The 25663-nt window shown below is 34.8% G+C and overlaps 2 protein-coding genes across 2 annotated transcripts; one reads left to right on the top strand and one right to left on the bottom strand.

Moving 5' to 3' along the window:
- Nucleotides 1–1337: 1337 nt before the first annotated feature.
- On the bottom strand, nt 1338–3035 carry LOC123661272 (RUN domain-containing protein 1). Its single transcript, XM_045596258.1, has one exon. It carries the CDS (start codon nt 3033–3035, stop codon nt 1401–1403), a length of 1635 nt encoding a protein of 544 aa, XP_045452214.1. The 3' UTR covers nt 1338–1400.
- A 15167-nt stretch (nt 3036–18202) lies between these two features.
- LOC123661193 (NADH-ubiquinone oxidoreductase 75 kDa subunit, mitochondrial-like) lies at nt 18203–22229 on the top strand. Its single transcript, XM_045596178.1, has 2 exons — nt 18203–18280; nt 20139–22229. The coding sequence occupies exons 1-2, from the start codon at nt 18203–18205 to the stop codon at nt 22227–22229; spliced, it is 2169 nt and encodes a 722-aa protein (XP_045452134.1).
- The last annotated feature ends 3434 nt before the right edge of the window (nt 22230–25663 follow it).

Below are 25663 nucleotides of genomic sequence, written 5' to 3'. Positions count from 1 at the left end.
CACAAGTCTTTTGTAATAAAATCAAAATACAAGTTTATTCATAAAGTTCAGACTAACAAGAAAAATTTCGATAATTTTAAATTAATTTGGGTCAGATAAAAAAAATCATAACTTTTATAGAACATTTTTTGTACTAAAATGCATTTGTTAATGCTTAATTTTTCACTTCTGACCTATCCCTAAATATCACACTGTATGTCAAAATAAACAAAATTAAAAAACAACATTTAGTGCTGTTTCACCCGTTATAGATAAACCGTTTTTCACGGATGACAATATCCGACAGTAAAAAGTTTTTGATTCTTTTTTACCATCAAATTCTACTATATTTATGAGATATTTCTATTAGCATATATTACTCTTATAGTTGTAGTTTATTAATTGAGGAAAAATAGGTCCCACTGGCCTATCCCATCCTTATCCTATCCGACTAGCTCCTGCTGTTAAAGTCTATTTGTATCGTCATCTGTCAAATAGCATTATCCACAACTGGTGATACAGGCCCTTAAAATAATAAGTAACAAATACCTTTGGTAAGTGATCACAAATACATTTCAAATTACAATATACTAACCTTAGCAGATAGAATATGTTTCCAATAAATAATGATATCAAGTTAAAATGTTTGGGAGTTTACTCTGTAATAACAATGTGAGTAAGACAATAAAAAAATTGTATACCAGAATTTACTGTACTGATACAAATTATATTATGATTATTTATATATTATGATTTTGGAGTTTTATTATTATTATTATTATTATTTTGGATAATTTTGATTAATTTAAATAAAACATTTTAATTATTTAACACAAGTATTTCTTCCTAAGGAGTAAACTCCAGTCATATGTCAAAGTCGATAACACATTTTTTAAAAATAATACTAAGCAAGTTAAAGATCATACACCATTAGGCCATTTGCTAAATACACGTTTCAAAGCATGCAACATTATACTCATTCCTTAAATAATGAAATAATAACATTTATATAATTTCAAAATGCCTTCAAGTAATATTTTGCTTTCGTATATATTGATAATAATTATAAAATTTGCCCTGAATATTTAATATATTTTTCTTATATTTAAGTAGACTAGAATTACACAGTAGGACATTTTCTACTAAAAATAAGTTTATTTATTACAATGTTTATTACTTTCTACATCTTCAGTGAATTAACTAGTATTTTTTTGGATGAAAAACAAATAAATCAGATCTTATTTGGACTAGATTATTAAATTAATAGCTATTAAGAAATAATAAATTTCAGTAAATATATTAGTTACTTGTTTTATAATGTACTTAAAGTCCTACTGTGGTACTTTAAAACTATAACTATAATAAATGCATAGCTAATGTGGAAGGCATTTTTTTGATTATGTAAAAATTACCGTTACTCACTACATAAATACATCTTTGATATTTTGAAATTGTTTCACCGCAAGATCGACTGGCAAGTCAAAATTATATGGAGTTAAACGATCAAGACTTTGCAGAGTGTCTTGAAACCCTGTATTAACAACATAACTTGTTGAAGAGTAATACGAGTCAATGAGCGACCTACATTTTAACATAATATTCAACCATAAAACCAGTCTGTGTGAGTTTAAGGCAGCACAAACAAAAGCTTTAAAATGTGCATCATAGCTTCTTTTATATGGTGTGTGAGAGGCTATTATATTGCCGATAGCACTTAACAAGCTCTGCTTATTAGTTATGGCAGTTCCACCCACTATGTCTAAGTTAAAACTCTGGCTTAATTTTCTTGCTGGGGTCGAATTGAAATTATCACCGTCGTTCAACTCATAGTAACGTAAGATTAACTCCCATATATGTATAGATTTGAAAGCAGAAGATTTGCGTACTGGGAAGCATCCAATTATAGGTACTAATGATGTTGACTCCGGACCGACTAAGCCGTGTTGTAGTAAGTCTCTTAGATTTATAGCTAGGTGTCTACGTACAGCGGTTGTGAGAGGGGCATCGTTAATGATAATGGCTCCTTCTTCTGACTCACTATCATAGCTATCAATCACTGATTGTGAAGATCGCTCCCTAGATACTATATGAAGTACGGCATCTATTGACATTTCGAGTTTAGCTCTAAGATTACCCCAATGTGTCACTATAGTTGATGATTTTCTATCAAACTTTTTACTTGTGTTCGTAGAACAACCAAATTGTGAGACGGTGAATATCTGTATGAGTGCTGACGCTTTCCTCATTAAATTAATTGTTTCCGCTTTAAGCTCATCATTCACTTTGTTTCTGTTAAAATTTTTCTCAAACGAATCGGACTTACCAACTTTTCTCGCTTCCTTTGCTTTCCTCGTGTTACTCTTTACATCTTCATTTTTCATAAGTTTTATGAATTTTTGCATGTCGTCAATGTGAGCCTGTAGTTTCTTAATGATTTCCTCTTTAGAAAGTTGTCGTTCCGCATACTGTCGCACTGCGCAATCAATTTGATGCCTTAATTCTTCGGTTGTTAGTGGTTGATGGCAGCCTTCTTCCAAGCTACGATCTATTTCACGGCGTAGATGTTCTATTAACGATCTATGTTTATCATCGTCCAGATTCGAGGGATTCTCAGCGTATCTCTCGAGTTCTTTCAGTTGAGTCTTTAACCTTTCGATAAAATGAGCTTGCCTCGCTCGTTGGCTACGAATTTTTCGCTCCAACTCTAAGCATTCGCCACACGATTCTCCCGCGCTCCCTTGCGGTGCTGCTCGAGAATCGACTCCCCTAGATGTAAATTCTTCCAAAGCCTGTAGCATTGCATCTTTTTCTTCCGGAGGAGCCTTCAAGATTTGTCTTAATCTAAATTCAACTTGCGCGAGATGAGATGTTAAAGAAAATACTGATGATGATAATATCTCCTGTTCTTCTTCCAAAGCGTGTATTCTGTCTCCTGATACTTGTTCTGGGGGTACTTCATCACAAAGATTTTCTTTAGGTGCTCCCAAAGGTTCGCATCTTGGCTCTTGCCATATAGGAATCTCGCCCTCTTCATAATCACACAAGGCCGCGTCCATTACAACGATAAGTATCAATATTACACTTTTAATTGATAAAGTAAATATAACGCATATCAATATAATATGTGTCCTATCATTTCTATTGATTTTTCAATTAAATCAACAGTAAGCACATAAAAAAAAACAAAGTTTTGCTTTATGAATGTAACTTAGGAAAAGCGTCACGATTGACGTCAATATTTGAACGAAGGGACCGAAGTGAACGAACTAACGAAGGGCTAGTTCAGCTATTTCAGTTTGTTCGCTTTCAATACATGAGAATGAATGACGAACGAAATTAATTATAGTTTTTTTTTATACGTACCATTGAATTTTAAATTGAAATATGATATAAATAATGAACTTTTTAAGTTTACTTAGTAGGTCGGCATAAAAGTTTTGATCAATAAAGGAGATACATTTAACATATTACTGTTTAGCGACATCTTTCGCTCGTCGGTGATATTATTTCGTCATTTTTATAATTTCAGGATTTTCAGGGAAAACGATCTAGTTCCTTCAAAAGAAAACGCATGTCGCTGAAAGAGGTTGCAACTGGACTAAAAAAAGTATAACGGGACTTGTATAAATACATAGTTAATTTATATGACAAAAAAAAATACAATTAATGTATTTTAAATGTTTTAATTTTTTGGAGTATAGTTTAGCTGAATTAGTTTATCATAGCTTGTATATTGGCTAGGTCAGTTAGAGAAATGTCACATTCCCAGAGGAAATAGTTGCCCACAGTTTTGTGCTAGAAATAGTGAACCAGAGACGAATAAAGCCCCTGTTACCATTTTTAACTTATATGTACCTCATACTCCTTGCTTCCATAAGTCATCCACGCATTTATGGCTAAGTGGCTACGTTGCTTTAATGTTAACTATTTTTGACCGAATTCAAAAAATGAAGGGGTTTTTAATTCGACTGTATTTTTTATGTCTCTGACCTCAACTTTTTACAGGTGAACCGATTTTGTTGATTTTTTTTAAGCGAAAGCTGTTGCTTGTCATGTGGTCCCATTTTGGTTGAGATGTGACTAGTACTTTTTGAGTTATCTTTAATAATGAAAATTTTAATTGACTGTCGTTACGTCACGTTACTTGTCGATGTCATTGAATTCGTATTTTTTGTGTTTGTGAGCAAACACTATTATCACAAAAAAAACTTTAATAATTATGAATAGCAGTTTTTGCTAATATTTTCTCCTTTAATTTGCCTAAGTCATTCATTAATAAAGCGACGTGACAGTCAAAGATCATTTATTTGTATTACAGCCCATTATATTGGCTCTGAAATCGTTTATTAAAAATTTATGGGAAAAGTTGCCGACGGGGCGAAACCAGAACTCGATTTTATTTGCTCCTTCCCTATAAGGAAATGAACATTAGTGAAATTATCTTCACTTTCTTTATTGTATGAATTTTAATACTTTCTTTTTATCAAAGAAATTGATGATCCAAAAAGCCTACTTTACAATTATTACAAGCTTCACGAGGTTTATACTAAAACTAGGATGCTGACCATAGCTTAACATAATATAGGTACTATATACATATTTAATGCGCTGGGCGTTTGGGTTTGTGTTGTGTGTATTTTTCCTGATGTCACACATGATTGTAATCGTTCTGAAAGCGTTTGTGTATTTATTTAAGTTGTGCTTTAAATAAAGCTTGCTTTTAAGAAATTAGTCTAATATGTAGTGCTGCTCATGCGCGATGTTGCCAAGCTGCGGGCACGGCCGTGTCGCACGCCTTAGGAATAGCTTGCCTATGCGCTGTTGCCGTACTTATGTTTAGAAATTAAAAACAAACGTGTCTGCTTCCTCAGTTATTTCGTCGTTTTTGTATTGAATAAGTATTAAAAATATTTTGTGTTTAACATTTTGTGTTAAAAATGGAATAATACAGTGTATCTTTCTGCGCCATCTCCGCTCCGTTTTTTCTATGTGTGACTGTCGTGTTGTTAGTGTGCGTGCGCCAGCTATTCAGCTATTAATTGTTGACGATATTTTAGTATTCGCATCTTTCGTTTGTGATTGACTACGAGTACATATAGCGCATAGTGCTATTTTTCTGAATTTGGCTTGTTTTATTGAATTTGTTCTCCATCGTATTGCTGTGACTTGGCTTACTATTATTGGATTTCGTAAACTACTTATTATTATGTTTTATTATTTTGACTTGGATACTTTTTGTGACTTGATACATGTCTATATTTTTGTGGGTAATATATATAACTCGAAAAGTTGTTGTTAGATCTCAAATAAATTTAAGTGAGATCAAATGACATACACCACCTTTCGATTAAAAATAAAATTCTTGAAATCGGTCCACTCAGTCAAAAGTTCTGAAGTAACATACATAAAAAAACAGTTAAATTGAGAGCTTCCTCCTTTTTTGGAAGTCAGTTAAAAATAGAAACCGATTTTACACGTCTATAGAATTCCTAAGTCGAGAAGCTTGAACAGTGAAAGATTTAGTATAAAAGAAAGAGGAGTGAGAGGGAAATTCAAGAAGTAAGCTTTCCTCAGAACGAAGACTGCGTTCATGGGAATCACTAAGAAATTTAAATCGTCGCTTTAGATAAGCAGGTACAACAGGGTTAAAAAGAATAGAGTAAAGTAAGTTGAGATTATGCGTATTCCTGCAGTAGGGAATTGGGTGCCACTCAGGGCGTAACTACTGCCGTATCAGCCGTATCAATGATACAGGGACCCCTATTTACAGGGCCCCTAAGGTGTGTAAGCAAAAATTAGTAAAATGTTATCCACAATGTCACTTAATCTTGTGCTTCCTGGAAAAAAGAATAAAAAAAACTGTCATACATACCTATAGAGTTTTCACTTCAGAAATGACTGAAGTCTGAAAAGCAATCCCCTTTTATCCGAGTCAAGTGTGCGCCCAATTGTTGATAAGATTCTGTATCGTTTATTTCGGGATTCAGTTAATCATTATGAACAATGAATTAATCTTTTTTTATATAAGAATGGGGCACACAAATAGACGAAGCCATCTGATTTATAACGGCTACCGTCGCCTATGGCCTTTAGAGAAAAGGTGTAGACACTCGACGCTTGAAAACCCCCAAATTTTAGCAAGGTTATTCCACACTTTGAATGTACGCGAAAAGAATGCGCACGAAGCATACTAGTTGCAAACCACTGGTAGATACAATTAGCACCACTAGACTTCTTGACGTCGAAAGAATGCAGAACATGACAAACGACACTGCTCATAGTGCACATTACGCATCGCGTGCTCGCACCGTGGAATGCTCGATGGTGCTTTCCCCTCATCATCAAGAGTTGAATTCGACGCAAAAAGAGTGCAAAGAATTTTCGCTTACTTTTTCGCATAATGTGCCAGAGAGCCTAAAAAAGTTACCTTCGACAGCTTTTGTAAGAAACAAAAGGCACGGGTTCCATTTGGAAAGCCCAATAGTCTCTCGCCAATTCTGCTAAAGTGTTTGAACTTTGCCCTAGCGATTTACTATCTGTAAGACCTGGAGGCAGCGTTGAATCTCTTCTTCAGGTTATGCGCCTGTGAATCCCCCCATATACGAGTAGATGCGGAAGATTCATAGGAATTCACTAATAGTATTAGCCTCACAGGCTGAAGCGAACGAACCCCCGCATCTATTGCTGCAGGTCAAGGCTACAAGCTCTTTAAATTAGCTTAAAATCCGAAATTCAAAACATTCATTCCATTAAATAACTATTATTACTGATAGAATTCAATAGCCTTGCATCAAGTTTTCCTGAGTTAATAACTTGATGTTTTTCAAAACTAAAACTGATAAAAAATTACTTAAGGACTTCGATGGAACAGGAACAGCTACAGCAGACTACACTCACTACTGTCTATTCTAGGAGGAAGTTATAACTTATAGTCAATAAATATTTATTTTAATTTAATGCAAGCATTTTTTTGTGAGAAATCTTTACCCATCATTTGCCTCCCCCCCACTAATTTTGATACAGGGTCCCAAGGTCCCAAGGTTCCCCGGGTTCCAAGGAATGCTACGCCACTGGTGCCACTTGAGTTTTTTACGCAATTCAGAAATATGATTCTATTTGCGAAGTCCAAATACGAATCGCATAGGTAAATAGATTCGACCAAATTTAATAATCTGCTCCTCGGTAATGTCAAGAAAACAACTGAGCGTGTTTTTACCGATGAAAAAATCAGAGGAGGTTCTAAAGTCGCCACGTACCTTTATTTATTTATTTTGACCATGCATAAATTTTTACAGAGTATCCCGAAATTGATAAAAAAAATATATTGGAAAGAGTAAACCCCGAAGTTGTTTTTCGCCTAGGAGGCGAGGAAGAAGCGCGGCTCGCAGCTTGCTTGGCAGAAGCATGGGAAAGAGCAGAGTCCTAATTTTTTAAACTTTCTTATTGTATTTTTTTATTAGCATTACGGTAATAATAATCATAATATACTTTTTTGAAATCCTTGTAATAATCCTTGTAGAATCCCTTTAATTTGATACCAAAAACAAACAACAATTTTTTTTTACCATAATTATCATTGTTATTCGTTAGCTAAACCCTTCGTTAGCCCAGGTTTGCACAGTGTTACAATGAAAACCGCATCCAAATACGGTTTTATTGTAGTTATGAAAAGAGAAATTATTTAATTTTTGTTAATATGAATTTTAGAAAATATCGACTAAAAATTACATCACTAGTGTATCGATATAATTATCGACTATGAGGCATCACTTCGCTGGCGTATATACGTATTGCTTTGACCCTTCCCTCCCCCAGACCTATCCCACAAAAAGCAAGAAAGGGACAACTGCAGCTCAGACCATTTTAGGTAGATAATTTTTGACCAAAACAGCGTTTCTTAGTCGACTGTTTTCTCCTCAAAACATGGCAATTTTTTTTTTAATTTTTTTTGCAAAAAAAGAAGCCTTTCGCTATGCCCCTATGTTCTCATTTTTTTTTGAAAATATGCATATTTTTTTTTTAATGAGTGTCTGAAAATGTACAAAAAATTATGCAATATTTCGAGTTTTTCAAGTCTCCTACTTCCTATGATAATAAGAATATGGAAAAAATCAAAACATAGGGGCATGGTCATGGCAGCAAAGAGTTCTATGTCACAAAAATATTTGATCTAGTGTCATTATCCAGGGAGAAAACAGTCGACTACGTTTGTATGGAGAAAGAGCCGGTACCCTTTCCTCTTAAATAGTCTACTTACTACAGTTGTAAAGATCCAGTTCTGTAATGACGGTCAGTAAAATTTTAGTAATAAAGGGACCCTTTTGGGTTGTTAACTCTAAAGCCAAAAAGTTGTTTTGATTTAAATTATTGCAGAATAACTTTAATTTAAACAAAATAATTGTTTTAACAAACTTAAAATGGGTAACGTTTTTAACAAATAAATTTTACGGTATAAATATGTGCATGCATAGCTACCACTGTACCTATAACCTACACATTTCTATAGATAGGTAGGTAGGTATTAGATACTTATTGCTACTGTTTTACTAGCTACTTAGCAAAATAGTCGTTTCCAGTTTTATTAGTAGAAGCAACCAGAATAAATAAATTCTGCTAACTTCTGATAAGTAAATATAAGACTCCTCCTTGAAACCAGGATCTAATGATGGAATCCCAGACAAAACGAGGGAAACCCTCGAAAATCGTAGTGACGACTAGTGCGTTTGTTAATTTTTGTCGTCTATTACGTTGTGTTACTTTTCGATGTAATTGAAGTCGGTTTTTTTTTCGTTTACGAGCAAACACAATTATTATGTATAGTTTGATTCCTAACTGCCTTCCTTCAAATAGAGAGTTCTGTAGGTGTAACGGAACACGTTCAACGTAAAAAAATCCTCGACAAAAATTTACTTCGTTTAAATAAACGAGCTAATTTTGATAGATTCATTCTGCATGATACCTTTCGTCAGCACGCAAACACACCTTTTAATGGAAAATTATGACGAATACAACTAGAGAACTGCGTGTTGGAAAGATCGCCAAGCAAGCGTACGGCTCACCTGATGGTAAACAATTATCGTAGCTTGTAGGTGCTCGCAACACCAGAAACAATAGACTCACCTTACTCATCACAGGAACATAACAATGCTTGAAAACAGTATTATATAGCTGTGTTCTTCTCGACTTCGTTCGTTCGAGTTACTCCCCCAGTCGGACTGTTCCAGATTTGAGCACGGTATTTCCTGCTGTGTGCCCTACCTCAGTATCCAGTATCCAGTATCCTTTCCTTGTAAAATGTTATTTATTGTAAATTATAGCCGTTCTTATGCGCTCACTGGACGGTTATTGGAGCCTACGCATACGCTTCAGCCTGTAATATCCCACTAATGGGCATAGGCCTCTTTCCCCATATAGGAGAAGGATCAGAGGTTAATCCACCACGCTGCTCTAATGCGGGTTGGCGGATATATTCCCTACTATGAGTAACGATCGCTATCAGGTGTACATGATAACAACCGGGTCCGACGGCTTAACGTGCTCTCCGAGGCACGGTGGGGAGACCCACAAGGACTGCACAAACACCCAGACCACGGCAAACCCCTGTATGGCCAATAAAAATGTATGTCATGTGCGGGGATCGAACCCGCAAAAGCCAGCGCAACAAGTATAATCCATGGCTGTAACCGCTGCGCCAACGCGGCGTCACGCATAATTGGTGCTTATTAAATATCTTATTAATTATCTAAGCCTTCGGTTCTGGTGTTTTGATTTCGATCTAAATCCTAAATGTTTATTTTTTTCGTTATTATTATGATCGGTAAAAGCTTTTGGCACTGTTTCATTGTCTGAGACTAGACAAATGTCTAGACGTAATGTAATAATAGGCCTATAGTGTACGAAAACTTACATATTAACATTTGTATAATTATTATTTATCTTATATATAAAACTAGCGACCCGCCCCGGCTTCGCACGGGTGCAATGCTGATACTAAATATACTACAGAATGTCTTTATTTATGCATGGTTATTAACATAATAACAACATTCAAATATGCGTCGTTAGATTACACGTTATTACAGAATGCGTTGAAGAAATAAAGGTTCACTGCTCGTTCCCCGTAGGTGATAGCGTGATAATTTGTATCCTATATGTTGACCCGACTTCCAACAAAATTGAAGTAAATCCATGCAGTACTTTTTGAGTTTATCCCGGACATACATACAGACAAACAGACAAAAATTCTAAAAACTATATTTTTGGCTTCGGTATTGATTGTAGATCACACCCCAAGTATTCTTTTAAAAAAATATTCAATGTACAGTTTTGACTTTCCTACCATTTTATTATATTAGATTCTCGTGTCACAAATGTTAGTTATTATACTCTTCCCTAACGACTGGATCGATTTAAATGAAATTTTGTGTGCATTTGTGTGTGGGGTGCGATGGAACAGGGTGTGTAATCCCTCATCTCCCATCAAAAAGGGAGGATCCTCCAATCAGACGGATGTTGTCTCTGGTGGGCTACTGCCCCGACAGTTGTTGTCGGGTTCTTGCATATGTATTCAATCGCTCTGATAACTTTGATATCGCGATGTAGGATACGTCAGTTCTTAGTTCGTAGTTCGTATGTTGCTCGATAGATTTCGCCACATCACTCCCCTCCGAGACTGGAGGTCGATAGCAGGTTAAGTCGTCCATATGTCTTGTGATGCTTGCCGGGCTAGTGGAATGTTCCAGTTAGTCGAAACCAGATGCCGCATAGTTCATGCTGCATCGGAACTGTCTGCGGTGATGCGTAGTGGCTGACTGCCACGTCGACAGGGCGAGAAGTGCGTTTCTGCTTGGTGACCGGCCGAAGTGCAGTGTGCTGCCAAAGTCGCTGAGAAGGCTGTGGGCGATGACCAGAAATGCGCGTCCGCTGCTTGCTGGTGCTCAGGATACCCGTAGTAGCCGTGGATGCTGGCTGGCTAAATGACTTACTGTTTGAAAGCTTGAGGAAGTGATGATGACAATGAAGGTTGCGCTGATGTTCATGTTCGAGGTCACTATTTTGGAAAACGTGTGAAGAATTACGTCGGGGTCACCAGTTTTGGGGAGTGAGGAACAGGGTGTAACATTCCTCATCCCATATAAATTTTCTAGGGATATTTGTGTGTAATTATAGCAATGTGGTATTGCTATAATTACACACAAAGATCCCTAGTTACGGCTTTGACATAATTTGGAGTCTCTAGTCCGTAATAATTTTGAAAGCTTTGAAGAATGATATTTAATATATTCTAGATATGTTGTTACAATTTAATTATAAAACTTTTATGTAAAGATTATTTAAATAAACAAGTATGCAAATAGTTGTTTTTATTAATAGTCAGTTTAATAATAATAATAAAAAAACAGTAGCTTATTTTATATTCTATAATTATTTTTCAAAATAATACACAAAAATGCACTCTAAAGAGAAAAGTAAAATTTAAATTAAAAATCAAATTATCTGTCTCTTTCATACATTGTACGAGCATATAGATAACGATAGCAATTAACGGTAACGGTTATAGATTTGTAACGTTAAATATAACATTGAGGTAATACCGATAAAAAATATACCGGTATAATGAATCCAAATTAACGTTATTTAAGGTATCGTTATTCCATTAAAAAATGTCTGTCGAGACAAATTAAAGTTTCCAAATTTTGAACGGTATTAAACCTAAACTTAATTACTCCGCACTATATTTGTCTAGTAGTAATATTAATGCTATACTTGTACTTTAAATTATCCTGTGACACGTTGAAAAACCATTCTAGCAACACGTTACAAAGTGACAAATCCAGGTGCCCTAAATGGGAACACCGGTCGTTTTATTAATGAACTTTTGTTGCAGGAAAAAGTTTCAACGTCAGCGCAAAGTGACCTACAAGTTGGATGAGATTGATGAGGGCCTTAAATATTGCTTTGCATCAGGATGGCAGGAGGTTATTCAGTCGAGTATTTTGTAACAAAATAGCTTACCATTCAATTAAATTACTATCTTCAGTGAATACAACCCAATAAATCGTTAAAACAATTTTATGAACATAATACGTATATATAACATATATTGTATAGATAAGTTCTTAAGTACATGTATTAATTTATATAAATAATAATTGTGTTTGCTGGCAAACGAAAAAATCGAGTTCAGTTACATTGACAAGTAATACAACGTAAGTAGACAAAAAAATATATATTAACAAACGCAATAGTCGTCACTACGATTTTCGAGGGTTTCCCTCGTTTTCTCTGGGGTTCCACAATCAGATCCTAGTTTCCTTATCATGGTACCACACTTTAGTCATCTCCTTTCCAAAAAAAAAGAATGCCCGGGTAGGCATTCCTAGACCGTATGTCGGCTTCAGCACTTGAGGGTGCAATACCGACCAAAACTCCTACGGGAGCCTTCAGCCGCATTAATTGAAGGGGCCCGGATCTGCACTCGTGCAAGTCACTAGGCTAGTTTAGAAATATGATTATTCTATCCACATGTGCCCAAAGATTGATAGAATTGATGCTGTGGATTCTTTTACAAGACGGAAGCATTTTTATTATTGAACACAAATCTTGTAGGATTTTTTTGCTGTGTTTAATAGTTTTTTTTAACCTATTTCCAATAAGGGAGAAGGTTCTCAATTCGACTGTATTTTTTTAATGTATGTTACTTCAGAACCTTTGACTGGGTGGAGCGATTTCGACAAATTTTCTTTTGATCGAAAGGTGGTGTGTGTCGTTTGGTCCCATTTAAATTTATTTGAGATCTAACAACTACTTTTCGAGTTATATCTAATAATGCGTTTTTACTTGACGCTTTTTTCGTCGACCTACGTTATATTATACCGCATAACTTTCTACTGGATGTACCGATTTTGATAATTCTTTGTTTTGTTGGAAAGGAGATATCCCTAGTTTAGTACTATGATAAGGAAACTAGGATCTGATGATGGGATCCCAGAGAAATCGAGGGAAACTCTTGAAAATCCGCAATAACTTTTTACTGGGTGTACCGATTTTGATAATTCTTTTTTGTCGGAAAGAAGATATCCCTGGTTTAGTACCATGATAAAGAAACCAGGATCTGATGATGGGATCCCAGAGAAATCGAGGGAAACTCTTGAAAATCGGCAATTACTTTTTACTGGGTGTACCGATTTTAATAATTTTTAATTTAATCGAAAGCTGATGTTTGTCTTGTGGTCACATATAAATTTTATTGAGATCTGATAACTACTTTTTGAGTAATCTTTGATAACGCGTAGTTAATTGACTATTTTTTCTTCGATCTACGTTGTATTACTCGTCGATGTAATTGAAGTCGGTTTATTTTTCGTTTGCGAGCAAACACAATTATTTATAACATTTACAGTGATAGGATATCTGATACGAATAAAGCCTAAAGTGAACCTAACATTACTTTAAAATGTATGTTATATGCTACAAATAAAGACTTTATTTAAAAGTACTCTCAATATGTCTACGCTGTAATTAGTGTTGCCCAAATTCAGTCTTGGTCTTGCAGTCTTGGTCTTGTTCTTGCGTTTTTGCAAGACCAAGACCAAGAACAAGACCGCGTATTTTTAGCAAGACCAAGACCAAGACTGACCGTGCAAGACTTGAGCAAGAACAAGACATAGCCTGCAAGACTCTTGCGTCTTGCAGCTAGGACTTAGCGCTATTTCACTGAGTAGTTAGGTAAACAGTTCGGTGTATAGGTAGGTACGCTTAGGAGTTCTATGAGACGCAAAAAACTGTATCAAAGAATATGAAAAACTGGACCTATGCGCATTACGACTAATACCATAAACATAGCGAATAAAAAAATATCTATTAAAATCAAACTGAGTGCATGCATAGTTATGTTTTAACCATCGGCACTTTGATAATGCGGCATCAAAGGTTTTGTACTTACTTCTCAAAGAAATTTGCCGCTTTTCGGAAGTACATGGTTATGATACACGCGCCGGCGGCTTCTTTTGAAATCTAAAACAATCGTTGCCGCCACGCCGAAATCATAACATTTGACACTATTTGATTGCCGCCATAGGGCGTAGGTATACTCATGCAAAATAATTTCGAATTTTAAGAGTACCTACAGGTGTTCCAAAGAATAAATAAGTTTCAGAGTGCTTAGAATGAAAATGAATACATTATACTGATCACGCAAGTAGTATTATGATTAGGATAAAATGGTAAGGATAGGTAGTAGATGTCATATTAATTCATTCTAGTAAGTATATATTATAATATTGATTACTTATATGGTTTTCTGACAACAGAGTATCCGATTTTATCGAAAATGGCCCGTGATTTTCTCTCAATACCTGCAACTTCAGTACCTGCTGAGAGGTTATTTTCTAAAGCATCATTAGTAATTAGAAAACATAGAAATAGGTTAAGTGATGAGTCAGCCAGATGGTTACTTTGTATTAATTCTTGGTCAAAAAAATTGATATAAAGTATCATAACCTAATGATAAAGCTGTTGATTTGTGTTGTATTTTATTTTTTATTCAAATAAATGATAAATCGTAAAACTCTTTTATTAAATTTCTTATAAGTTGAGGGTTCAATCTCTTTCTAGACAGATAAGTATTGTTCTTTAAAATACAGTCAAGTTATTGTAATTAATTTGTTTTTTTACATGTTTTAGCAAATGTAAGCTTATAAATCATAAATGTTTATTAAGAAACAGTTACTTCCATGGAAAACGACATATAGGTCAGTTGATTTTTCGAATTTCTTATCAAATCTTCAGTTATTTATTAATCTGCTTGATCTTTACTATGGCTATGTTAATTCAAGCTCACAATGTTCCAATTCTAATACGTTTTTCTAAGATTTAAAGTAAACTTTAATAAATAGTAATAGACTAATAGGTAATTGCAAGACTTGCAAGACTCTTGCTGCAAGACCAAGACCAAGACCAAGACTGGGAGCGCAAGGCCAAGACCAAGACCAAGACCAGGTGTATTGGCGCAAGACCAAGACCAAGACTGGCTAAGTCTCGTCTTGTTCTTGCATTTGGGCAACACTAGCTGTAATAGCGAAACAATAAATAAAAGCCAGATAAGAACTCGACCTCTATCGAAAAAGTTTTAAGCTTTATTGGTGACCCTTTAAGGGATCAACGATAACAATTTCTTTTATTATTGTAAATGATTATCTATTATATGGAATACAAATATACTTGATTAGTTATTTAAATTTAATTTCTTGAAGATGATCTTCAAAATGGAGTCATTGCCTTGATATATGACTTTACCAATGTGTTTTATTGAGTCTGTGCCGAGCAGTAGATATTTTTAAAGGTTATTACAGTTGTTGTTAGTGTAATAATATTAGATCTAAAGTTTTACAAGAAAGAGTTGGAAAAGCTATGGGATTTCCTTACCTCTATTTCCTTTCCATAAGCTAAAACCAAAGGTAGAGGATAAGATCGCTGGCATTGTGATAGAATCCATTTAAAATAATATTGTTTTAGGTGTTAAATCGTTCCCATGTCCCTGCAAAGGGTACATGCCAGGAATATTAGATTATATATCCGACAGGGGTAAGCGGTACCATGGTTTACTTTGTATAATTTTTTTAATGAAATATTATATTTTTTTGATCCTTATGTTTGTCTAAATGTCCAAATATTATTACAATTCGTCGTAAATTTTGATTTTTGACATATAAAACTAATTTAATATTTATTTTATTTTCTAAATCTAAATAAAGAATTTGTAGTTATTTATTAAGACATGCTTATTTTGATTATTTTTAAGTAGCTTAAGCTAAAAGTTATAAGTGTATTCAACTAGTTTTAATGATTATAGGACTATTAATAATGAATGAACATAAATAAAAAACATCACTTCAGCCTAACGCAGTCCACTGTTGGACATAGGTCTCCAGAAGATCACGCCAAAAATGGCGCGAACTCATGTTGTTGGTGACTATGGAGTCACCACGATTCGGCAGTCGGGTTAATGACCGCGGGGCTGGCTTTGTCGCACCGAAGACGCTGCTGCTTGTGTATTTCAAAGCCCTAATGGCTTTGAAATATGGATGAAATTGGATGGCTATCCCGCCATTGTGCATCGGTCAGCTTTTTAAGTTCCAAGGTGGTAATGGAACTGTGTTATCCCTTAGTCGCCTCTTACGACACCCACTAGAAGAGAGGAGGTGACTATATTCTTAACTGCCGTAACTACACAGCTAAAACAAAAATAAAGACAAGTTTAAATATTTATTACATCTACCTATACTAATAAATGAAGCTGGAAGTTTCAAAGCATGAATGAGTATGTATTCGCGCTTTTTATCTCTAAAATTTTCTCTGTAAAATAATCATTACAACTTCATTAAGCTGTAGAAGAGATATCTATGCTGAAATTTTACTTTCTATATTGTAATAAATAAATAAGGTAGGCAAATAATAAACTCTTCTTTGTACCGCATTAAGGATCCAAGGAGGAAGGCGCAAAAGGAGGATAGAGTAGCTTTAGTTTATATAAGGTTATCGATAGTGTTTTTTTTTTAATTTTAAAATGATCAATCACAGCTTAAAATACCCATGCCTTCTTTTGAGCATCATGTATTACAATTATGCGATCGACCGTCCTGTGATTAGTAAAGCTAGTACATGGTTCGGCGGTGACGATATTTTTCTATTAAAATATCTTAAGTTTTTCTTTTATTTATATATTTTTAATTTTTTTTTATCCTGAGAACTGTGGGCATATACTGTTTTTTATAGATTTTTTTAGTTATTGATAGGTTAGGTCTAAGAACTTTAAATAACAAGCTATAAGTTTTGGATATAAATGATGTAAATATTTTATTAGATGGATAAAGTGAAGTTTGATGGCGAAAAACAAAAATTATTTTCCTTGTAAAATTTATTTGAGAGTTATACGTCAGATAACTTTGAATATCAGTAAGTACAAAAATTGATCCCAAGTTTTTTATGTGGGCCTAAAATTCGGTGTATTTAAGAAGTTTCAAAGTTTGTTTGAGAATTCATCTTGTACACACCTGCAAAGGAAAACCTGCGACTCTCAGGAGACATTATGTGACTCGTTACATCTTTGCCAATCCGTGGGGCATAATCCTTCTCTTACAAAAGACATACATGTCAACATATTGTATGAATAAGTTAAATAATATAAATATCATGACTTGGCCTTACAGAAGATCAGCTCGATTTATTTTCTTCATTCTTACAATTATTGTCATTATTTCAACAAAACTATTTAAAAACGAGATATTATTATTATTTACCATGTTTTTTATTTTCATTTTGCGGAGCTCGAACACAAGACATGGTAATTAGTAGACATCCTAATTTAAAATTTTATATTTTAACAAATTTACGAAAAAAAATCAAATAATAATCTAAATCTTCCTCATGAATTCACACATTAAGATATACTCCTTTATCACTTTAGCCTATTGTGGTCCACTGCTGGACATAGACCTCCACAAGTTCGCTTCAAAAATGTGAACTCATGTGTGTTGTCCATAATCACCATGCGGGGCAGGCGGGTTGGTGACCGCAGGGCTGGCTTTGTCGCACCGAAGACGCTGCTGCCCGTCTTCGGCCTGTGTATTTTAAAGCCAGCAGTTTGATGGTTACTCCGCCATCGGTCGGCTTTATAAGTTCCATGGTGGTAGTGGAACTGTGATATCCTTTATTCGCCTCTTACGACACCCACAGGAGGAGAGGGGGTGGCTATGTTCTTTAATGACGTAGCCACACAGCATACCACTCCTTTATCAGGGGACCGGAAACACATATCTACAATACATAGAAACCGCCAGACCACGGCAAACATCTGTATGGCCAATATCTATGTTATGTGCGCTGAACGGGCCAATCGGTAGCAGAAAGGTTGTGACAATAGATTTTATTTCACTTAATTTTTTTACAGTTATTTGTATACAAATTAAAGTGGCAACGGTGGACTTATCTCTAGAATAAATCTCTTCCAGCCAACCTGTGATAGTGAGAACTAATGTTATATAGCAGGCTAAGAAAGTGCAGTACTGTAGAGGATATACAGATTCTTGAAAATAAAAAGCATATAGTGGATATAAAGATAGAGAAATAGTAGGATTTGATGTCGAGTTGACAGTGAGAAGAACACTCTTAGTACCTATTAAGACATTACAAATTGACACACGTAAATGTAAAGTGAATAAAAATGCCTATACTTATTCTCGTCATGAAATTATATCTTTCGGTAGCTGTCCGCTCCACGGTTTCGTTTCCCATGTTTCAGGTAAAAAGAAATGTATTTTAACAGTACTAAACAACTTATTTTAAAACTATTATATAGGACAAATTGTCTTATTCTTTCAGTTACAAAACTAAGTTAACAGAAGTTTGAATTTCATTTGCTAACAGAGTTGTTACGAAAGTTCTAATTTTAGATATAGGTTTCTAAATTCTCGCTATGTAAACAGTATGTACCTTTTTATCGTTTTGTACCTTATAATCGATATTAAGAAGCCCATTAGATAAGTATATACAATACATGGCGAATAACACGTTAAGCTTCAGTCTGTAGCATCCCATTGCTGGGCAAAGGCCTCTTTCTGCATGTAGGAGAAGGATCAGAGCTTAATCCACTACGCTGCTCACTGCGGATTGGCGGATATATTCCCTATTATGAGTAACGATCGCTATCAGGTGTACGTGATAACAACAGGGACTGACAGCTTAACGTGCTCTCCGAGGCACCGTAGGCGACCACGGAGACCCACAAGGACTAACAACCAAACCGGAAATAAAAATTTGCATAAACACAAATATCCACTCCGAGCGGGAATCGAACCCGGGACCATCGGTGTTTAGGCGCCGCCGACACGGCACACGTACCATTACACCAGAGCGGTCTTCGAATACGAGTTTACATGGTGAATTCGAGGATGAGGTATCAAATGAAATTTCATATGTCACATACCATTAGGTACGTCCATAAATCTGGCAGAAGAAGCAGTGCTTTAGATATAAAATTTGATTTAAGTTTTGTTTAAATAAAATTTATTGATACAAGCTGTACCCCACGCGGTTTCACACGTATTAATTCTAGGAATAAAATAGTCTATAGCCTTCCTTGGTAAATAGGCTAGCCATCAAAATAATTTGTTAATTTGAACGGCGACTCAGGGATAAACCTGGCTCAAAATCATCAGAGTCCTGGAGAAGGAAAACTTCATTTGAAACCCGGAATGGAGTCTCCGTCAAGCATTCGTGGCATAGCTCTAAAATGCGAAATACTCCTGCAGCTAAACTGGCTCCACACGTATCGACTCGTCGTTCCTGTAGGCCTAGCCAGTGAGGTCGAGAGGGTGGCGCAGAGCTTAGACAACTCTGCGTTTGCCTGAAGAGTGTCTTAGGCGACACAGTGTCTATCTGACACTGTCTAAATCGTCTGCAATAGACGGACTAAGGCCAAAAGAAATCCACATTACCAACCGAACCGAAGGAGCAGCATGATGGAATAGACTCCAAACTTTTTCCTTCATATCGGAAAAGATATACCAAAGAGCAAATCCTATATAAGACTGGCAAAGCAACAGTCCTTTGATAAATAATTTTTGAAGAAAGATTTCTACTTTGTTTTTTTATTTCAATTAAAATTGAGAAAATTACAGATTATATGCAGTTCATTCAGAACAGAACAGCCGTAGGCCGATAGGTTGTCAAATACACACGCTGATGTAATAGGTTTTAAATTAAAACAATCCTCTTCGTTAAAACAATTTGTATCCCGTATGTAAAAAAATCTAAACATGTTTGTTGATTGTTTTCGATTCAACAAATTTTTACTTCGGGTAAAATCTCGTTGTACTGTTTTTGTTTTTGAATTACGATAAAAGTTATCAGGCATAGGTATTCTTTGTTTACTTTCATAAATATTCGCTTGATAAACAGATAAAAAAGGGTGTCGAATACAACATAATCATTTTATATATAAACTTTTTAGAATTCAAAAATATTAAAAGTGTCATTATGGTATTTGTCATTAAACTAGTACACGTTAATTTCAAAACAAGATTTAGAAATAATTACATAAAAATATGTTAAGATCGCTTAAAAAATTGTTGAAATATAGAACCTTTTGTAAAATCCAGATACGCAGTCAGACGAATGAAGTAAACATTTTTATAAACGGTAAGGCAGTTTCAGTGCCAAGTTACTTCACAATTCTTCAGGCACTACGCCGGGAAAGGGTGGCTGTACCAACATTCTGTTATCACGATAGACTGTCTATAGCCGGCAATTGTAGGATGTGTCTTGTAGAAATTGAAGGTATGTGGAAGCCGCAAATAGCTTGTGCCATGCCAGTTGCCAAAAATATGAAAGTACGAACAAATTCCGAAGTAACAATGAAGGCTCAGGAGGGAGTTCTGGAGTTTTTGTTAGCTGAACATCCTTTAGACTGTCCTATATGCGATCAAGGAGGTGAATGCGACTTGCAAGATCTTTCCATGAAATTTGGAAACGATAGAACAAGATTTACGGATATACATTTTGAAGGTAAAAGGGCATTGGAAAGTAAAAATCTAGGACCTTTAATTCGAACTGAAATGACAAGATGTATTCATTGCACAAGATGTATACGCTTTGCTTCACAAGTATGTGGATTAGATGTTTTAGGATCGACCGGACGTGGTAATGAAATGTTAGTAGGGACCTATGTAGACAGAATGTTCCTTTCAGAACTCTCTGGAAATATAATTGACTTATGTCCTGTTGGGGCACTGACATCTAAACCGTATATGTTTAAGGCGAGACCATGGGAGCTAAGAAAAACTAATTCCATCGATGTCACAGATGCGACTGGAACTAATATAGTCGTTAATCATAGATTTGACAGAGTTTTAAGAATATTACCGCGTGAAAATGATGAAGTTAATCAGGAATGGCTTTCTGATAAAGGTCGCTGGGCAATAGACTCTCTTGAGTTTCAACGACTTGTGACTCCAATGCATAGAAATGAAGGTGGACTATGCCCAATAGAATGGGATTGCGCTTTGAAAATGGCTGCTAAAGTAATAAAGTGCACGTGCCCAGATAAGATAATGGCAATAGCAGGCCCATATTGCAATGCAGAAACTTTGGTAGCTACAAAAGATTTACTTAATATACTCGGTTCTGATAATACATACATCGAACGCGGTATGTCATATTCTCAAACAAATGTCGACATAAGAGCTGGTTATTCTCTGAACGTTAATATGAAGGATGTGGCAACAGCCGATAAAATTTTACTAATAGGTACTAATCCACGTTTCGAAGCATCTATATTAAACAGTCGAATACGAGAAGCGTATTTGTTTAATGACTGTGATATTTATGCGATTGGTCCGAAATGTGAATACAATTATCACGTCAATTACATCGGCGAATCAATTACAGATATATGTTGCGCTAAAAATTGCTTAGAAGGTGCTAAACGACCATTAATATTTGTTGGTATTGATCAATTACAATCTTCAAATGCAGTTAGTATTATGAAAGAGTTGTATAAATTGGTTGGTTCTCTTAAAATAGACAAAAATTGGGGTGCTGTAAATTTTATAACGAAAGAAGCCAGTTTCGCTGCAGCTTTAGAGGCTGGATGGAAGCCGGGGGGATTAGCCGCTTTGATATCCACTTGCCCAAAAGTAGTAATATCATTAGGTGCAGATGATGTGTTCTGTAAATGGAACCCACCGACCGATTGCTCCGTAATTTACATTGGATTTCAAGGTGATCGCGGAGCAGAATGTGCCTCAATAGTATTACCAGGAAGCGCTTACACGGAAGCAGGAGGCACATTTATGAATATGGAATGTAGAACTCAATTCGCTTTCCCAGCAGTCACAAATCCAGGCAATTCTCGTCATGATTGGAAAATAATACGGGCGCTAGCAGAATACTGTAAGGTATGCTTGTTTTATTGTGACAGGGATTCTCTTTGTGTAAGATTAGGTCAGATTAGCCCAAATTTAGTCTTCTTTGATACATACCAAGATAAGCTCTTTGGGGAATTGATTCCACAGCTACTAAACAAAGACGTGGTTAAAGTCAATAGTCCTGCAAGTGCTTCATTGGATATTGTGATGAAATGTCTTGAAGATTATTATTGCTCTGATACATTTACGTGTAATTCTCCGACAATGATCAAAGCGAGAAAGGCGGTTTTTAAAGCAAAAAAATCCACTTACTATTCTGTTTAATTCTATTGGGTGTATTTTTATGATAATATAAAATATAAAAGTAATAAAATTATACTTTGATTTTTATTTTAAGCACAACTTCGAACAGTAAAACTTATGTTGAACTTGGAATTCACCTAGACTTAGTACAATCAGATATTGGCTAATCCTTCAGGAAGCCAAAGTAAAAGAAGAAGAAGAAGAAGACAAAGCACAAAATTATTTTAGGACTATAATTTCGTATTCAGACCAGAATTAATTGAGAGAAAACTCATATTTTTTATTTAATACTAGCTAACCTGGCAAACTTTGTTTCGCCGTATTTTATCTATCAAATATACCAATTTTTAACCGACTTTCAAAAAAGAAGGAGGTTCTCAATTCGATTGTATTTTTTTAATATATGTTACATCAGAACTTTTGACTGGGTGGACCGATTTCGATGAATTTTATTTTAATTTAAAAGTATTACGATAAGTACTTTTAGAGTTATATCTAATAATGCATATTTACTCGACTATTTTTGTTGTGTTCCTGTTGGTGAGTAAGGTGACTAGAGCTGGGGGGATTTGGGGTAGATTCAGCAACGCGCTTACGATGTTTCTAGTATTGTAGGCGTCTATAAGCTATGGTAATCGCTACTTAGGTCAGCCGTACGTGTGTTAGTCGACCTAGTTGTATAAAAAAGTGGTCTACTCACGACAACGCATTTGCGTTAAATTCTGCAAAGTATCCATTGTCACTTAGTCACCCAGGTGTAGTCATTGCTTTATAGACAATCCCATTTAGGTCGATTCAGGTTCACTTAGTTGCGCAGATGTGTTCCACGTCTAAGAAATTATCGGTCATAAAACTCACTTACGACGCCATTTTTAATATGTAGCGCTGACGTGATTAACGGTCTCATATTTTTAATATTCATTAAACTCTTTTGAATACTATGGAACTTAAAGTAAAATTTTAATAGGGTTGAAGAATATACTATATATTGTGGGATTAAATGATAGTGAAATATCGTCGTCCTCTAGAAGATAATGGATTTTGATTAAAATTTTGCTAGTAAAAGATATTTTAATTTTATTTAAATGGAAAACATATAATATTATGTATATTATAGATTCTTTCTTTAATATTCTATCGAATCCCTTATCACAATCTGGTAGAATGTTTTTGATTTTTATAAATTAGCTAATAATTTAGTTTTTTTTTGTTTATTAATTTTTTGCACGGGTGGTGATTATTTATTGTAAAAGTGACAATGGGACTAGCGTGACTGTGTAAGACAAAAGGCCCTAAATATAATAAAAGAATTAAAAAAAAAATTACAACCATTTCAAAACTGGCGTTTTATATATAAATAAAAATCATTATTTAACCACAAAAAGAGAAGAAATGATTACGTAGAGCCCTATACGAGAGTTAATTTTAACCAATTATCAGTGATAATGAGTGAGATCGGTTAACCATTACCAAATGATAATATTTTTGAAAACGCCAACATATTGCAAGTAAAAACTAACCCCAGCTAGTTATAAAGTAATAAAATGTCTGAACCAAGAATCTGTCAGCCGACAGCGTGTTTGCGCGAGAATCTGTCATAACGTATTTTCCACTCCCCTATTCGGATTTATTTGAAACTTTAGCATGATATTCAATTACGATTTTGAATTATTATTTTTGGATATCCGGTAGACAATATTCAGTTACGTTTAAGGGAATCCATAACATCTCTGGTGGAAGCAATTCGCTTAATATCATATATATTAAGGTTAAGATGTTTGCCTCCAATTGTACATCATTTTATATACAAGTGCTTGCTCTACCGGCATCAACCACAAAAAAATGTAGTATTGCTTTTGGTTTTGTAAATTAATTAATTATTAAAATTATACATATGACGGCTTTAATTTTGAAACAACGTCAATGATTGGCGGTCGGTAATTTTTTTGTTCAATTTCAGGCTATTTTTTCCTCAATCAACCCGGGTGAAACCGCGGGGTCTAGCTATAATAGTATTATCAATAGTATATTTATATTTTTTCCTTTCTTACTCATTTTTCTTTTGTTTTTAGTTTACTTTTTTTAATCTTTAACATACATATAAGATCGTTTGTTTAATATACAGATAAGATCGTTTGTTCCTATTGTAAGCAACTTAATGCTTGTGTTATAAGTAACAGCCGACCGATAAATATTACATGTTAATTGTAAAATTTAATTTGATATTTTTAAGTCATCTTCACTTGTTAGGCACGTACAATTTTTTATAATGAAACTAGCTGACCCCGCAAACGTTGTTTTGCCATATATGTTATTAACCGCCTTATTCCCCTCCCCCCTTATAACTTAGGGGTATAAAAATAGATGTTGTTCGATTCATAGACCTACCCAATATGCACACACAATTTCATGAGAATCGGTCAAGCCGTTTCGGTGTAGTTTAAGATTTAGGTGTAGTATAAGAAAAAAGCGCACGGGTCCGCGTGCTGGTTACAGATTACCGTAGCTTACAGGCACTTCTAGTACCATAGTATTGCAAGCGCTACTTTTCTATAGAAACTCTAGGTACCCTATTGACTACAGAAACACAATATTTTTTTCAATGCAATATTAATTGGCTGTGACTTTCTACAAGGCTGAAATATTTCCATAGTCAATTCTTCCATAGATTTTGAACATAATACTCGTATTTTTTTCTGTGTCCTAAATCAATAAAATTATTCTATTTAATAGTTTCTCATACTGCATGTACTTTATGAAGTGCCATTATTTAATATATAAAATTCTCGTGTCGCGGTGTTTGTAGTTAACCTCCTCCGAAACGGCTTGACCAATTCTCATGAAATTTTGTATGCATATTAAGTAGGTCTGAGAATCGAACAACGTCGATTTTTCATCCCCCTAAATATTAAGGGTAGTCCAGCCCTAATTTTTTTACAAATTATTTATTCTTTATTTTATTATGATTCGGCATTGAAAAATACATACAACCCTAAATTTTCCCCCTTTTACCACCAACCCCTATTTTTAAATAGCGTTTAACGGCAAGAGAACGTTTGCCGAGTCAGCTAGTTATTTATTAAACTTTAGTTCGAAATGTTATTCAGTTGTTACATTTCTATAGAAGTACTTGAAGTGGTACAGTTTCCCAATGTTTGAGAACCGCTGGCCCACTTAACGGTTATCTGTGATCCCCTTTACGGAGCTAAGTTTAGAAGTGAACAAAGTTAGTTGTGAATTTATGATAATATACACATATTTGTTTATGAGACTTGCTATAACTGGTGTGATTAATCTTTGAAATGGAGTTAATGTGATTTACTAACAATAAGTTTTATTTATTATTACGTATTTGCATAACTGACAAAAATCTACTTCGATTTACGATTACGATTTAATTAAGGTAGTCGAAAACACAATCAGTTTAATAATTAGTATTAGATATCACTCAGAAC

Source organism: Melitaea cinxia, chromosome 16 (assembly GCF_905220565.1).
Source record: "Melitaea cinxia chromosome 16, ilMelCinx1.1, whole genome shotgun sequence".
NCBI lineage: Eukaryota > Metazoa > Arthropoda > Insecta > Lepidoptera > Nymphalidae > Melitaea > Melitaea cinxia.
This window is presented reverse-complemented; position numbering and strand designations above follow the sequence as displayed.

Coding starts and splice junctions, on each gene's coding strand:
- LOC123661272 (XM_045596258.1), bottom strand. CDS start 3,035: ATGGACGCGGCCTTGTGTGATTATGAAGAGGGCGAGATTCCTATATGG.
- LOC123661193 (XM_045596178.1), top strand. CDS start 18,203: ATGCCTATACTTATTCTCGTCATGAAATTATATCTTTCGGTAGCTGTC. Junction 18,281..20,138: donor TTTCGTTTCCCATGTTTCAG/GTAAAAAGAAAT, acceptor TGTAAAATCCAG/ATACGCAGTCAGACGAATGA.